The sequence below is a fragment of the Zingiber officinale genome, chromosome 2B (genome assembly GCF_018446385.1).
Source record: "Zingiber officinale cultivar Zhangliang chromosome 2B, Zo_v1.1, whole genome shotgun sequence".
In the NCBI taxonomy this organism is placed as follows: domain Eukaryota; kingdom Viridiplantae; phylum Streptophyta; class Magnoliopsida; order Zingiberales; family Zingiberaceae; genus Zingiber; species Zingiber officinale.
Window position 1 is genome coordinate 153,456,882 of NC_055989.1, and position 18,058 is coordinate 153,474,939.

Genomic DNA, 18,058 nt, shown 5'->3' on the forward strand with positions numbered 1-18,058 from the left:
CACCTAGGGTTACCACCCCCTAGGACTTTTGCCTGAAGCCATCGACCTGCCAAGACTTTCCGCATAGGGTTACCACCCCCTATGACCTAGGGTTACCACCCCCTAGGGTTTTACCTGCCTAACCGCAGCTAGGACTTTTGCCTAAGTATCACTTAGGACTTTCCTGCAAGCTCCATGAACTTTGTTAGATAACACCACCACTTAACTTTGAGCCCTTTGCCATAATCAAAACTCAGGTTCGATCATCTGGTGCTCACTGCACCAACAGGTATTCCTAATATATATGCGACTGGCTTGAATGACCGGTCGAGATATGCTCAATAGAAGGTATTCTCAATATATATATATATATATATATACACGACTGGCGAGAACAGGTTTAATAGAAGATAGCACACAAGTATGACAACTTGACAAATTTGGCGAAAAATATTCTCTAGTAGTTTCTTCAATTATAGTGACGTGTTTCTATGCTTACTTTATCAGTACTATAAGTCACAAACAATAAAAGAGGTACATCTGGGGTACAAAAAAGATTCCTTAAAGGATTATTGCATGAAGCTTAAAGTATAACTTCATCTTCTAATAAACTCTAACAAATCGGGGACCACCTCATGACTACGGAGATTATATGAGGTGATATAAGAAGGGGAATCCTCTCCGTGGGCAAGGTAACCAAGTTCTAACATCTAAACTCTATTTCTAAGTACTTTAGTTACTGTACTTCTTGTTCTTCTTCTTCCACCTTCGAGAGAGGAACTGACTTGAGTGTCGGAGGGCTAGCTAGGATCCCCACTCTGGTCCTAGGTCACTAACACTTTGTTGGCTCATCTCACTGTGCGTAGGATCGTTGAGGAGCTTTTCCGAATCTCCAAGAGTCCATCTTCATCAGAAGCCACCGTTCACTGGAGTCAGGGTACCACCTCGCAGATTTCAGACAGGATCAATAGAGTTGCTGATACTCCTATTCAGACTAATGCTCATTATTTTCCATCTGATGGCTGACCTTTGCCGGATCCTAGTTTGTATCGAACTATTGTTGGGAGCTTGATTTATCTCACTATGACTCGTCCAGATGTTACGTATGTTGTTCATGTGGTTAGTCAATTTGTCACTGCACCAACTACAATTCATTGAGCTGATGTTCTTCGTATTCTCAAGTATCTTCGGGGCACTTAATTTCAAATCATTTAATTTCCTTCTACTTCATCTCTGGAGCTACCGCATAATTTGATGCTGATTGGGCTGGTGATCCTACGGATCGCAAATATACCACTGGCTTTTGGATTTTTCTTGGTGATTGCCTTATTTCTTAGAAGAGTAAGAAATAAGATGTTATTTCTAGATCTTTCACAAAAGTCGAGTACCGTTCATGGCCTCAACTACTTGTGAGATAGTTTGATTGTATTGGTTGCTTGTGGATATGAGTATCGCTCTTCATCAACCTACTCCGTTATATTGTGATAGTCAGAGTGCTATTCAAATTGCGCGCAATTTAGTTTTTCATGAGTGGACGAAATATATTGAAATTTATTGTCACATTACTCGTGATCATCTTCAGATTGATACTATCACATTGTCTTTCGTTTCTTCAAATCTACAGATTGGTGATATATTTACCAAGGTACATTCCACTTTACTTTTTTGTTGCTTATCTGACAAACTTTCAATATTTCTAGCTGTAATATCTGAGTTTGAGGAGGATATTAGATTATATTTATTTGTTTAAATTTTTTAGGATAATCTAATTTTTTTTTTCTTTTTCTATTTAAGATTTAAGGTTTCTTAACTTAGCAATATAAGTTTGATACTCGATATTTCTATTATTCTTTTTGGATTCAGTAATACGATTAGCTTTTTCCTATTTTCAATTTCTACATATCCATCGTATACAAGTAATAAAAAAAAATAACTAGCAAACTATGCAAGGAGGCTTATTATAATACAACAAGATCATTTGTGGTCGATATGGTTGTGAACAAAGGAAAAAAATATAAGGATGGTGCTCTTTAGATTGTGACACCGTGCATGTGTTTCAATTAAATCACTGCACGATTTCATAAAAATATCATATATACATGCAATCCTAATCTAAATGTTTACTTAAATTAAAAAAATAATAATAACTAGCAAACTATCCAAGGAGGCTTATTATGATACAACAAGATCATTTGTGGTCGATATGGTTGTGAACAAAGAAAAAAAAATATAAGGATGTGCTCTTTAGATTGTGACACCATGCATGTGTTTCAATTAAATCACTGCACGATTTCATAAAAATATCATATATACATGCAATCCTAATCTAAATGTTTACTTAAATATCAAAATTTTATCACTAAAGGCGTGATTGCTTTGTTAGAGTGTTTTAAACCATAACGTTTCCACCTTAATGACTTGATTTTAAGGGAAATGAATAAAAGTTGAGTCAAGAGGCTTATGTTTTATAAGTCTTTTCTTATTAACTCAGTCCAGCTACTTGTTGTGTTACATGCTAATATTGCATGCCATTATCAACACGAAAAAAAAGATTATTAGTAGTTGTTTCAAGGTTCAAATCCATATTTTAAAAAATATAGAAATTTTAATTAACTTTTCTGATTAAATTGAAAATGGAAGGTCAAATTAATTTCAAACTATTTTAGTGTTTCTTCTTTTGATAGGATATTTTTTTGATTGCCTCAAATTATTTGACACATTTTTAAAATATAGGCAATAGGTTAACAAAAAAGAACATCTAATTAAATTTGTCTAAACCATATAATAAAGTTTATAAACATTAATGTTAAATAATAAATCAAATCATGTCATCTATTAAATCATGTCATCTACATGTGGCATGCATTGTAGTAATTAATATGATCAAATGATGATATCAAACAAATTTAAAATTGAAACATTATATGAATGAAACTACTTCAAGCGAAAAAGACAATTTATAAGAGCAAATGATACTAGTTCATGATGAAATAAAGAAGACAATATCGATGATCAAATTTTAAAACACTAAAGAGATGCCCAAATACTAGCTAAGAATCATCAATCAAATTTAGATACATGTTGAACCAACCAAAGAATCCAGCAATTTAACTATCAACGATGATCAAATCAGTGAACGCCCTATAGCCTCCTTAACCAAAAGGTCTATGCTTCATTTGGAAATTAGTCATCAACTAGATAGACCTACAAAGATCACAAAATTTTATTAAAAGTAATAGATATCGGAGCACATTTTAATAGTTAGAAGTAAGATGTAATATTGGCAAGAAACATTTTCCCTTTGTTGCTATATCGAGATATTTTACTTGACGTGAAAAACATTGACTCAATGGAGTAACCCATTATTTTTTATATCGCATATCAAGATGTGGTTATTTGGGAAATATGACGAAATTGAAATTAGTTATTTCTCAAGAACAAGAACATGCAGTTGTAGTTCTAACTTCAATTTATCAAAATAGCTAAGACAACACTTAGTTTTCATAGTTATCAAAAAGTATTTATCTTCTAAAATAGTTAAGTAACCTTGCTATAAGAGTTAAGTAAATCGGGAAATACTTGTGGTGAGCGATCTAGAAGTCCAGTATTCCTTAATTGTAAGTTTTATTTAGAGGAAAAAAATCCTTTCAAATGTATCGTAGTTAGGAATCGAATTGTGAGTGTTTAGGAGATAATTTATAATAAAATAGTAAGATGAAATGAAAATACTTCCTGATGAAATAAAGTTGAGAAGACAATATCAATATCAAATTTTAAAACACTAAATAGATATCCAATTAACTAGCTAGGAATCATCAATCAAATTTAGATGCATGTCCAACCAACCAAAGAATCCAACAATTTGACCATCCACGACGATCAAAACATTGAACGCCCTATGGCCTCCTTGCCAAAAGGCCTATGCTTCATTTCGAAATTGGTCATAAACCATGATCAACGATGCCAAGACCTGCAAAGATAAAAAGTTATTTGAGAATGACACATTTTCCCTTTTACTGCTATATCGGGATATTTAACTTGACATGAAAAACATTGACTCAATGAAATAGCCTATTATTTTTTTATTACAGATAAGATCATGGTTATTTAGAAAATATGACGAAATTGAAATTACAATTGCTTCTCGAGAACAAGAACTTGCACTGGGATTATTTAAATGTAATTTACCAAAATACTTAAGACAATAACACTCAGTTTTCATATCTAAATTGCCCTTAAAAAAGAATATCAAAGAAAGACATGCATTTTAAACTATGTAATTGTGCTTACTTCATCAAAAACTAAATCATTTAGATCTAAATGTTCATTCATTTCATTTCGTATAAAGACAGAATACGTCATAATAAATGATTTGGTATGATAATATATATGTGTTACCTAAAATAAGGGGTGAGGGAATCCTTGATGCTCTCGTCATCCCAATCCAAGTTGTTCCACCAATCTTCTTCACCTTTAATCACTTTTAATCTGTTCTTCAATATTTCAGTCCCAAATGGTAATTTTATGAGCTTTGGGCATTCGCGCACTCGTATATATTCCAAGTAGGGAAAATGGAGCGGTCGGTTTGCAATGAGATTGAGGTCCGACATGTTCCACAAAATCAAGTATTGGATGCTAGAGCTACAGATGGAGTTGGAGTTGCCTACCTCACTTATTACTTCCTTCATTTTTCCACACATACTTATGTCTAGACAATTAAGGCATGGCAGTTGGAGAACCCAAGAAGCATCCTTCAACATGGGGCAATCATGAATATATATTTCACGAAGGTTGTAGAACCGAACTCTATTCAATGAAATCTCTTCCAATAGTGTTAGGTCAATAAAACGGAGACTCTTTAAACATCCGAAACTTGATTCGCGACCCACGCCTACAGCCAACTCTAATCGGTCTAATCTGAGGTTCTGAATGCACAAAAATACAAGGTTGTCACTTACCCTGCAACCCCATTGTAGAGTGTCCAGATCATAGTTTGGAAGTTTTGAAATATTCTCTCCATCCAAAGTGAGTACCCATAAGGAGACATTTGGTGGTAACATATTGAGTCGCTCAATATTATCTGTTGTAGCGTTAATGTCAATTGTCACACTTAATTGGTGGCGTCCTTTGAAACATTTCAGCTCATCCCACCACCACTCGGGTACAAGAGGATTGTTACTTATATCCAGCCACTTGAGCATTAATAAATTGGATATCGCCCCATTGGGTACAATCTTAAGACGAGTAGAACTTAGAAACAAGTACTGTAATTTGCTAAGGCAACCAAATTCAAACGGCAATCTTATAATACGATTATCTGACAAGTTTAAATATTGAAGCTCGGCTAAGCTACAAATCTCCTTGGGAAGCTCTGTTATACGACATCCACTGAGATCCAAGTATTTTAAACGAGGCATGCTTGCGAACAAACTCGGAGGAATTTGTTTCAGGTGATGGTTGTAATGGAGAATCAACATAGAAAGTTTTGGAAAAGTGGAAGCTTCATACTCTTGTAAAGAAGTAATCTCATTCCTCATGAATGATGCTCGCTCTGCTTCTTGCCATTCTTCTTGTCTAGGCAATTCACTCATCCCGATTCCTGCTTTTACAATCCATTGTCTTTTGTTCCCCTCCAACCTAGAGACCATCAACAGTGCCATGTCTCGGATGACATCGTGCATCTTTACACTTTTGTTGCCATAAGGAAAGTTCAAGTCGCCACATTGCTCAAGCAAGGATGCAGCCACGAGAGTTTCCAAATGGGAGTATCCTTGGGCGAAAGCTTCATTGATCACATTAAATTCATGGATTATGCCACAACCTATCCAACACTGTATCAACTCAAAAAACTTGTCGAACTGATAATCTTCAGGCCACAAAGCGTAGCACAAGAGGCATTCTCTTACGGAGTCATTCTCTAAACTGTCGTAGCTCAGCTTGAAGGCTTTATACATGACGAGTGAATCTTCCGGAAGTGCAATGGTTGCCCACTCATGTTTATCTCTTATTTGATGGAGAGCATCGTTCCAAGCTTCCCAAGACCTTTTCCCTGACATGGCACGAGCGACGGTGACAAGAGCGAGCGGAAGGCCTGCACATTCTTTAGCAAGTTTTTCGGCAACGAACTTAATTCCAGCATCTGAGCCGAGAACATCCCCATCGCTATTCTGCACAAAGAGTTGCCATGCTTGATCTGAATCCAGACAATTGACTTTCACCTTCTTTTCTGCATTCATTTGTGCACACATTATCTCACTGCGGGTCGTGAACACCACGACTTTGCGCGGCTGCTGATGCTGCTGCTGGCCTTGCTCAGTACCCGAGTGTGCCATCCCCAACAGTTGAAGATCCAAACGTTCCCAAATGTCATCGAGAAGCAACAAGCAGTTTTTGTTCTTCAAGAAGCTACACAACTTAACGCCACAGGTTTGTTCATCGTCATTCTCCTCTAGTGTATGCAGATTTAGACTCCTAGCAATATCAATCTGGAGCCTTTTCAATTGGCAGTCTTTGGAGGCCACAACCCAAATCACCCGATCAAATATGGCATGGTTAAGATGATAGTGTTGCTGGATCCTCTTCAACATGGTGGTCTTACCGACACCGCCCATTCCGTAGATGCCTATGATGTTGCCTTCTCCACCATCGATGTAGCTCACAATGCCCTCCACATACGACTCGATCCCGACAGGCGGTCGGTGCGAGATGGGAAGCATCATGGTGGGTTCCGGAGGCCCAACTGTGGCAATCGGATCCAGTGCACCAGCTCTGTTCGTCAATTCAGTAGCCTCGCCGAGCTTCTTCGCCACTCTTCGAATGATGGAGCAGCAGTTTGATGACTCTCCGATAGAGACCTGATCTCCTGCTTGCTGTGTTTGAGTCGACGTGCCGCCGGTTTGATTGAAGCAATTGCAACTGAAGCAACCTAACGAAACAAAGCAATAGAGTACTGATACAAATTCCTTTCCCTCTCACTCTCTTATAGATAAAAGCAGTACGTACGTACGTAGTAGCTTGTATATGGATTAAAGCACAAAGCAGGACAATTGAATTGGCATGAAAAGGAAAAAACAAAAAGTATATCGGGGAGAATACTGACTCATGCTTTGGAAATCCTGCTTGATAGCAGCCACTTGGGCTTCCAGTTCCTCCACCTCCCGTAGCCACTGGCTGACTTCGTTGGTCGGAATTTTCCCTTGGCGATCCGCCTGGTCGATCTGGTTCTTGATGTCGTCCCTTTTGACTCTCAATCTTGCCATTTCCTTCTCCAATTTCTGGATGCCAGATTTTGGCCTGCCCAGTACTGGCAGCGATGCCCACAGCCCGCTCAGGCATTTGTTAATGTCTGCGTCGAGATTTAGGTTGATGCACGCCATGGACGAGGAGAAAGTAGCTTGCAACAAGAGATTTACTTCTTTTGCAGAGCAAGGGAAGGGAAGCAAAACACAAATGAAAGAAACTAGTCAAGATGTAGATTGAATCGTTTATCAAAAATAAATAAATAGCGGTCAAAACTTTTTGAACATAGGTAAAATTGACTCAAAACAGAATTATCGAATAATATAAGCTAATACAAATTTAAAAACAATATTCTTGATCAGAGATGATCATAACGTATTAAAAAACAGTATAGACAACCAATTAAATTAATTAATTACATAAATTATAGAATTAATTAAAGCCACTACGAATTTAAAAATAATATTCTTGGTCAAAGATGTCAGTCATCCCACGCACGTACTACTATGCCATGTGATTTTTACAGCTAGCAAAAGGGGAGAATCATTATAACGTATTAAAAAAAGGGAAAGGCCATCAATTAAATTAATTAATTAATTACAAGAAAATAAAACGACAATTTATCAAAGGGCGCAATTGAAAATTTGAATTTACCAAAAGGCGTACACTACTTTGGTATTTACCAAACAGCACACTTTTTTAAAAGCATTTCCTATTTTACCCTCTGATAATTTGACTTTTTCTATTGTTTTTCTTTTCTTCATTATATTTCTCTCACTTCTCTCTCTTCTCTGTCGCCAGAAAATAGGAATAACATTAGTCAATCTTTAATCACATTTTAATACATTTGAAGAAGCCAAAATAAATATTGAACACCATATTTGGACTCCTTGCAATTTTAGAAATCCACAGGAACTGAAATGGGTGCAATCGGAGCTTTCTAGGTCGATTAGTGAGTTTCGGTCAAAACCCACTGATGGACCTAGAGAGCTCTGATTACACTCATTTGAGTTTCTATGGATTTCTAAAATTACAAGGAGTTCAAATATGGTGTACATTATTTATTTTGGCTTTTTATAGATGTTAACAAGCAAAATCAAAGAATCGGCTAAAAAGCCCACGTTGGGCCTGATATCATTCCATATCAGGCCCACGTTAGGCCTGATTTGAGTCCATATCAGGCCCAATGTGGGTTTTTTTGCCGATTCTTTGATTTTGCTTGTTAACATCTATAAAAAGCCAAAATAAATAATGGACACCATATTTGAACTCCTTGCAATTTTAGAAATCCAAAGAAACTGAAATGGGTGCAATTGGAGCTCTCTAGATCCATCAGTGGGTTTTGACCGAAACCCACTAATCGATCTAGAAAGCTCTGATTACACCCATTTTAGTTTCTATGAATTTCTAAAATTACAAGGAGTGAAAATATGGTGTCCATTATTATTTTTGGCACTCCTAGTGGTGGACCAGAGGTTTTGAAAAACCCTAAATCTCTCTTTCTTTTTTTTTTCTTTTTTTTTTAGGCCTGATATGAAGAGATATCATGCCCACGTTGGGCCTGATATCTCTTCATATCAGGCCCAATGTGGGCCTGATATCACCCCATATCAGGCCCAATGTGGGCCTGATATGGGAGATATCAGGCCTAGTAGCAACAAAAAAAAAATTAAAAAAAAAAAGAAAAAAAAAGAGAGATTTAGGGTTTTCAAAACCTCTGGTCCACCGCTAGGAGTGCCAAAAATAATAATGGACACCATATTTTCACTTCTTGTAATTTTAGAAATTCATAGAAACTGAAATGGGTACAATCGGAGCTTTCTAGGTCGATCAATTTCTGATGTCTCAAGGAGTTCAAATATGGTGTCCATTATTTATTTTGATTTTTCATAGATGTTAACATGCAAAATCAAAGAATCGACAAAAAAACCCACGTTGGGCTTGATATGGAATCATATCAGGCCCAACATGAGCCTGATATGGAATATATCAGACCCACGTTGGGCCTGATATGATTCCATATCAAGCCCAACGTGTAATTTTTTACCGATTCTTTGATTTTATATGTTAACAACTATGAAAAGCCAAAATAAATAACGGACACCATATTTGAACTCCTTGCAACATCAGAAATTCATAGGAACTGAAATGGGTGCAATCGGAGCTCTCTAGGTCCATCAGTGGGTTTTGACCGAAATTCATTTATCGACCTAGAGAGCTCCGATTGCACTCATTTTAGTTCCAATGAATTTCTAAAATTATAAGGAGTTAAAATATGGTGTCCATTATTATTTTTGGCACTCCTAGTGGTGGACCAGAGATTTTGAAAATCCTAAATCTCTCATTATTTTTTTTATTTTTTTATTTTTTTATTTTTTGTTGTTACTAGGCCTGATATCTCTCATATCAGGCCCACATTGGGCCTGATATGGGGAGATATCAGGCCCAACGTGGGCATGATATCTCTTCATATCAAGCCTAAACAAAAAAAAAGAAAAAAAAAAGAAAGAGAGATTTAGGGTTTTTCAAAACCTCTGGTCTATCACTAGGAGTGCCAAAAATAATAATAGACACCATATTTTCACTCCTTGTAATTTTAGAAATTCATAGAAACTGAAATTGGTGCAATCGGAGCTTTCTAGATCGATCAGTGGGTTTCGGTCAAAATCCACTGATGGACCTAGAGAGCTCCGATTGCACCCATTTCAGTTTCTATGGATTTCTAAAATTGCAAGGAGTTCAAATATGGTGTCCATTATTTATTTTGACTTTTTATATATGTTAACAAGCAAAAATCAAAGAATCGGTAAAAAAAACTCCACATTGGGCCTGATATAGACTCAAATCAGGCCCAACGTGGGCTTTTATGTCGATTCTTTGATTTTATTTGTTAACATCTATAAAAATCCAAAATAAATAATGGACACCATATTTTAACTCCTTGCAATTTTAGAAATCCATAGAAACTGAAATGGGTGCAATCGGAGCTCTCTAGGTCTATCAGTGGGTTTTGACTGAAACCCACTGATCGACCTAGAAAGCTCCGATTGTACCCATTTCAGTTTCTATGAATTTCTAAAATTACAAGGAGTGAAAATATGGTGTCCATTATTATTTTTGGCACTCCTAGTGGTGGACCAGAGGTTTTGAAAACCCTAAATCAATCTTTATTTTTTTTTTAAATTTTAATTTTTTGTTGTTACTAGGCCTGATATCTCCCATATCAGATCCACATTGGGCCTGATATGGGGAGATATCAGGCCTACATTGGGCCTGATATGAAGAGATATCAGGCCCAACGTGGGCATGATATCTCTTCATATCAGGCCTAAAAAAAAAAAAGGATAAAAAAGAAAGAGAGATTTAGGGTTTTTCAAAACCTCTGATCCACCACTAGGAGTGCAAAAAATAATAATGGACATCATATTTTCACTCCTTGTAATTTTAGAAATTCATAGAAACTAAAATGGGTGCAATCGGAGCTTTCTAGATCGATCAGTGGATTTCGTTCAAAATCCACTGATGGACCTAGAGAGCTCCGATTGCACCCATTTCAGTTTCTATGGATTTCTAAAATTGCAAGGAGTTCAAATATGGTGTCCATTATTTATTTTGGCTTTTTATAGATGTTAACAAGCAAAATCAAAGAATCGGTAAAAAAGCCCACATTGGGCCTGATATGTACTCAAATCAGGCCCAACGTGGGCCTGATATCAGGCCCAATGTGGGCTTTTATGTCAATTCTTTGATTTTACTTATTAACATCTATAAAAAGCCAAAATAAATAATGTACACCATATTTGAACTCCTTGTAATTTTAGAAATCCATAGAAACTGAAATGAGTGCAATCGGAGCTCTCTAGGTCCATCAGTGGGTTTTGACCGAAACCCACTGATCGACCTAGAAAGCTCCGATTGCACCCATTTCAGTTCCTGTGGATTTGTAAAATTGCAAGGAGTCCAAATATGGTGTCCATTATTTATTTTGGCTTATTCAAATGTATTAAAATGTGATTAAAGATTGACCAATGTTATTCCTATATTCTACCGATAGAGGAGAGAGAGAAGTGAGAGAAATATAATGAAGAAAAGAAAAATAATAGAAAAAGTCAAATTATCAGGAGGGTAAAATAGGAAATACTTTTAAAAAAGTGCGCTCTTTAGTAAATATCAAAGTAGTGTACGTCTTTTGGTAAATTCAGATTTTTAAGTGTGTCTTTTGGTAAATTGCCGAAAATAAAAAAATGTATTTCAAAATTGTCCCTCGAAATATCAAAACCACTTTCGTTATATTTTTTGATAGGGGCAAAAGATATGAATTTGCTTCAATTTCATCCCCATGCGTGTAAAAATCTTCGGGAGAATTTATTAAAAATTTCTAGAGCTTACAAATTTTGAGTTGGATTGGACGACTTTTTAGTTTTTATGATTGTTTAGGAGTTTCTCAAATTTTAAATTGCTACAGAATTTTATGTTTCTAAATTTATTGAAATAAACTTTCGTTAAACGATAAAAAAATTGGAAATTAGAGAAATTCTTATTTGCCCTGAAGCTTTATATTATTTTTAAAAATATCTTTTAGAATTTATTTTAAAAATAAATACTTTTAAATATTTTTAAATTTTCTTTCGAAGGTCGTTAGCGCTATCAATAATGTAACACAAGGTGATTCACTCACTCTCAGTATTTCTGTCAATTCATCCCTAGGCTAACACGAAGAAGTTGAATCACGGATGACTACTAATATTTTGGTGTGTTTTGTTCAAGTTATCATGCATAATTTTGGTTATGTGATTACCAAGTAATCACATAACCAATGTTATGGGGAATAAAACATAACCAAATATTGTTTGGTTCAACATAAATAATGTAACAAAAACTTATTTGTTTGAAAGTTTTAATGAATAACCTACTTTAATATTTTACTATATTACCCTTAGTTACAAAATCAACCATATATTATTATTATTATTATTATTATTATTTATTCTTTTACATGTTTTTCTTTATTTTTATTATTTTTATGTGTTTTTTTATTTTTTATTTTTTTAAAAATTTTTTTTTAATTTTTTTAAATTTTTTATGTTTTTTAAATTTTTTCTATTTTTTTAGGTTTTTTTTTCTATTTTTATATATATTTTTTAATTTTTACGTTTTTAAAATTTTTTTTCCTATTTTTATGTTTTTTTTTTCCCTATTTTTTATTCGGTCGGCCCGTTAACCTATTTAGACTTCGTACCAACTATCCGGTCGCTCAGACCTAATTGGATTTCTGTCTAATGTCAAGTCATTCATACCCATCAACTCCTGCACACTTAGTAAAGTAGTTAGACAAATACTGCATCTAACTTTAACCTATTTATCATACATCAAAATTCGATTATCAGTGCAACTTGCACCAACATTGTTATCATTCTCAGTTTATTCATGATGGATTGAAGTCATTATGTTGTTAACCAAGTGTAATAATTGAGACCATAAATGCTTGAGTTGTTGGAATTTGATAATCCTAGGTTAACTTTCTTTTATTATCTTTTAAACATAGATTGAGAATGTGGGGGTACAACTTTAATTATTTTCTTAGTTTTGTTCACTTGTATGAGACGTGTAAGAATAAGTGTGGAGGATTTAATAATTAGTATTTTTTATGTTATTTTAGCTCTTATACTTAGTATTTTCTTATCCTCTCGTTTAATTAAATATTGTGTAATATCATGATTTACGAGTTAGGATATAATTTAGAGTTTGTTATAATTAATTTCTCCCTAATTTTGGTATTATTTCATGATTTTTGTAGGAATCAAAGATGAGCCATGGAGTTGATTAAACTGAACCAATATCTAGTCCAAGAAGTTCATTAAAAAAGAAGCATGGTTCAATTGGGACTTGGTTCAATTCAATTGGAAATGATTCACATTCAATTTGATTCCAACCCCTTTCATAAAGCCAACCCATTGAGCTTGGCCCAAATCAAGGTGATTCACTCACTCTCAATATCCGTGCCAAGTCGTCCCTAGGCTAACACGAAGAAGTTGAATCACGGATGACGACTAATATTAAGGTGTGTTTGGTTCAAGTTATCATGCATAACCTTGATTATGTGATTACCAAATTATAACGCCCGAAAATTCTCAGAAGACATTTATAAATATCCTAGTATTTTTTTTTAGAATTTTAGGATATTTTTATGGAATTTTTAGAGTACCGGAAGTAGCAAAAGCGGGAATCGAAGCCGGGACCTATCGGGTCCGATAACCTTTAGATAGCTTTAGTAACCAAGTGAACCCAGCAGCGCTATGCTGAAAGGAGACAGGATCAATTATATTTATGTTTGAGTTGGCCAAATTAACCACTTAATATAAATAGAGAAGTTAAGTGGGAGATGGTATTTTCTTATACGATAATTCCTCTCCCTCAAACCCTCACACGCCGACCCCTTCTCCTCCCTCATCTCTCGGCGCCAACCACAAGCAAACCTAGGGTTTCATCCCAAGGGCTATAGGAGCACCTTCCGGCAACGACTTCGACACGAGAACGCTCCTCTCCGAGAGAAGAGCACGTAGATGCGAGGAGATCGACGAAGGGATCTTCTCCATCAGAAATCTAGCGATCAGATCGTAAGGAAATCTAGCGCAGGAAGTAAGAAACCCCTCACCTGCAGTATAAGTAGTTCTCGGTTGATTTCTATGCATTAGTTTCGTTGTATGCAGTTTTTTAGTATGTAGGGTGTGTTCTAGTGCACACCAAGCGTTCAATAGAATGCTTAGCTCAGTAAAATGCTACAGTAGGCATCTTAACAACTCAGTAAATGCAGTAGAATCATTTAAATTAGTTTAGGTAGTCTTGCTTCAGCTTTTATGGGACTACGGTCCAATGGGTGGGCTCCCATAGTCGTCTCTAGGTTTAGATAACCTAGTTCTAGGGTCAGATAACCTAGTAAAAGCAAGATAAATTAATTAGCTTATGATCCGATATTTTATTTTCAGCAGTGGCACTGTACTGGACTAGATGTCCTTGGGTTGGGCTCCCACAGTCGTCCCTAGGTTTAGATAACCTAGTAAACCCTACTAGATTCAGGATTTGCAACCCCGGGATTAGTTAGGGATGCACGCATAGCAAGTATAGTTGTCGGACCCATCAGCAGCATGATTATGTATTTTTATCTAGTATGATAATAACTTTCAAACTCACAAATCAGTCAGGTGATTATATTTTAAAATCAGTTCTAGCTCAGCTTTAGTTTAGCTCAGTATGTTTCAGTTTAGTCCTTTCTTATTGACATTTCAGTTATAGCCATGATTAGCTTTTGGTTTCTATGTTTTGCATGATATTATGCCATGTTTTAGTATGTTCAGCACATATTTCAAATAGCATGTTTTAAAAGCATAAATTGCATCGTATGCATGTTTTGTGAGGTAGATGGTTTCTTACTAAGCGAAAGCTTACAGATACTTTTTTCCTTATACTGCAGATAAAGGTAAAGGAAAGATGGACTAGCGGAGGCTGGAGGACAATGCGATGAAGATGTGTGTGGAAAAAGGAACTTGGAATAAAGATGCTTGGAAACTAGCAAACCTGAAACTTAGCATTTCTAATTTTAGTTACTTCTCTACCTTTTAGAATGTTTGAGTAGCATGAATTGTGTAGTATGCATTAAGTTTGATATTAGATAGCACTCCATGAGTAATGTTATGCCTAGTAGTTCTATTTTATGTTTATAGAGTTGATGCATGTGATTTTGGCACGAACCAGTGCTGAAATCAGACTTCTGATATGAAATCAGAAACCCCGAACGATCAGCCGATCGATTAGGGGTCTTCAATCGATCAGCTGATCAATTGGTGAACTTGTTCCGCGAACAGTAAGCTCCTGGATCGATCAGCCGATCGATCCAGTCGCTTTCTGTCGCGAACAGGAAGTTGCCGGATCGATCAACCGATCGATCGAGGAATCGGGGAATTTGCTCCCGCGAACAGAGAGCTTTGGAATCGATCACTGGATCGATTGGCCAGCCTGGATCGATCAGCCGATCGATCCAGAATATTTCCCCGCGCATAGTAGCAAGCTGAATCGATCAACGGATCGATCCGATAGCCTTCAATCGATCGAGTTGAATCTGAATCGATTGGGAAGCTGGGTTTCGACTAGGAAACCCTGTAATTCAGCTCCTTGACCATAGGGGATGTAGGATATGCCATGTATACCTTAGATCGCATCCCTTAGCACATGTAGAACAAAGAAATTGTATTAGTTAGCAAAGTTTTAAAGTAGTTCAGCTTTCCGCACCTTAGAAATAGTTAGCACTGCATAATGTGACGGTCCGACCTTACAGCTCAGTTAGTAGAAGGAGGACCGTTACAGAGTGGTATCAGAGAAAAGTTCCATACTTCCTACACACGCATCAGCATTGAACCTGCAGCTTCTAAGTAAGAATACCTCTCACTTATTTATGTCTTTCTTTCATGTTTATAGATAACTAAAGCAAGTTGATATATGATAGCACTTAACATGATAGTAGTAGTAGTTATATAAACATGATTGTATTAGTTATGTATGCCCTCTATATCTCTAGAAAATGGTACAAGGACGCCCAGCTAGAAAGACACCAGCTACTGAGCCCCAGCATGAGGCAGGCAGTTCAGTGCCTCCCCCAGACCTTACAGCAATAGTGTTAGAAGAACAGCGACAGGAGATAGCCACCTTAAGGGCTAATCAGTAGAACACTCCCACCCCGGAACCCAACTTAGCAACCCCAGTAGTGATAGAGTTCCAGTAGCCCCAGCAGCAAGGGCAAAGAGAGAAGCCTATCCGATCCATGGAAGAGAATCAAGCTAGAGAACTTTTCAGCACTAGTGAACCATGGGATGCCCAAGCATGGCTCAAGAGTGATGGAGCTTCTGGACTGGCCAGAGGTTGAAAAGGTGAAATGCGCCTCCTTCTGCCTGACAGGAGACACACGTATGTGGTGGGAAAGAATTAAAGTGAAGCGCCCAGTGAACCAGATGACATGGGCCGACTTCGAGAGAGAATTCTTTGAAGAGTTCTTTCACATGCGGGTCACAAACCGCCACTACGACGAGTTCACTAAATTTCGTCAGGGCAACCTTTCAGTTGAGGAAGCCGTGAAGAAATTCAACAGGTTGGCTCGTCTGTGCCCCGAACTAGTTAGCACTGAGAAGGAACGAGTCCGGTTGATGCTTAAAATGCTAAGGCCGGAAATAGCAATGAACGTGGCCAGCGGCGTCCATAGGCCGCAAACCACTGAAGAACTAGTAAGCAGTGCTCTGACCACCGAGCACTACCAGAACAATATCAAACAACAGAAACAAGTCCTCTCAGAGTCCAAAGGTCAAGGAGGCTCGGGTACTCAGAAATACCAGGGCCACAGCTCTAACTGGAAAGAGAACTTCAGCAATAAACGCAAACCAGGGAGTTACCCAAAAGGAGGACCAGCCAGCAAACAACCTAGTTATCCCAAGTGTTCTACTTGTGGGAAATTCCACCCAGGAGTTTGTCGCAAGGGCACACGAGGATGCTTCGAATGTGGATAAGAGGGGCATATGGCTAAGCAGTGCCCGAACAAGACCAGTTATCCTCAACCACAGCCGATTCAGTATGGAGCCCAGCCAACCCAGTTACACCAGATGCAGGCTGCTTTAGATGGTCCATACATCAGCCAGGGCAGACTAGAAGCCCCCTCAGCCACGATGAACGCGAGGATCTATTCACTCACCAGAGAGGAAGTAGCGAATGTCTCGACAGTTGTTACAGGTCAGATCAGTATTTTACAGCAAAGTACAACTGTCTTATTCGATACTGGGGCAACCCATTCTTATATATCCAGGGCGTTTTCCGAAAAGTTAGCGATATCTCCAGAGGTACTCAGTGGTCAATTTCTGACAACACTACCTTCAGGAGAAATTATGGCATCCACGCACTGGCTCAGAGCAATGCCAGTCATTATAGCAGACAGAGAACTCTTATGTGATCTGATAGTGCTAGATATGACTGATTACGATGTCATTTTTGGAATGGACTACCTGATCAGGTACGGTGACTCTATCGAGTGCCGTAAACAGAAGGTCATATTCCAACCTGAAACAGGAGTACGATTTGAGTACAGCGGATAACCAAAGAGAAAAGCCAAGAAATTTCTCTCAGCTCTGAAAGCACAGAAATTACTAGATTCAGGATGTACAGGATTTTTAGCGCATGTAGTCAGTACCAGTCAGAGCAAGGACCAAAAGCTAGAAGAGGTCCGAGTTGTATCTGACTACCCAGCAGTCTTCCCTGAGGAGTTACCAGGTCTAGAACCAGACAAGGAGCTTGAATTTGAGATAGAACTCATCCCCGGTACGAATCCCATCTCCAAAGCACCTTACTGCATGACTCCAGCCGAACTGAAAGAACTCCAGGAGCAACTACAGGAGCTACTCGACAAGGGCTTTATACGCTCTAGTCACTCATCATGGGGAGCGCCTGTTTTGTTCGTGAAGAAGAAGGACGGGAGCATGCGCTTGTGTATAGACTACCGAGCACTAAACCAAGTCACGGTTAAGAACAGGTATCCTCTTCCCAGGATAGATGACATGTTTGATCAGCTAAAGGGAGCAGCAGTGTTCTCTAAAATAGACCTCAGATCGGGATATCATCAGGTTAGAGTTAAAGAAGGTGATATACCCAAGACAGCGTTCAGGACCAGATACGGATATTATGAGTTCGTAGTCATGCCCTTTGGCGTGACAAATGCTCCAGCTACTTTCATGGACCTCATGAACAGAGTATTCAGGGAATACTTAGATAAGTTTATTATCGTGTTCATCGATGATATTCTTATCTA

The 18,058-nt window shown here is 37.4% G+C and overlaps 1 protein-coding gene across 1 annotated transcript; it reads right to left on the reverse strand.

Moving 5' to 3' along the window:
* Positions 1-3,715: 3,715 nt before the first annotated feature.
* On the reverse strand, positions 3,716-7,439 carry LOC122047954 (disease resistance protein SUMM2-like). Its single transcript, XM_042609497.1, has 3 exons — positions 7,079-7,439; positions 4,378-6,904; positions 3,716-3,949 (listed from the first exon to the last, which is right to left on the reverse strand). Exons 1-3 carry the CDS (start codon positions 7,353-7,355, stop codon positions 3,934-3,936), a joined length of 2,820 nt encoding a protein of 939 aa, XP_042465431.1. The 5' UTR covers positions 7,356-7,439; the 3' UTR covers positions 3,716-3,933.
* Positions 7,440-18,058: the final 10,619 nt, after the last annotated feature.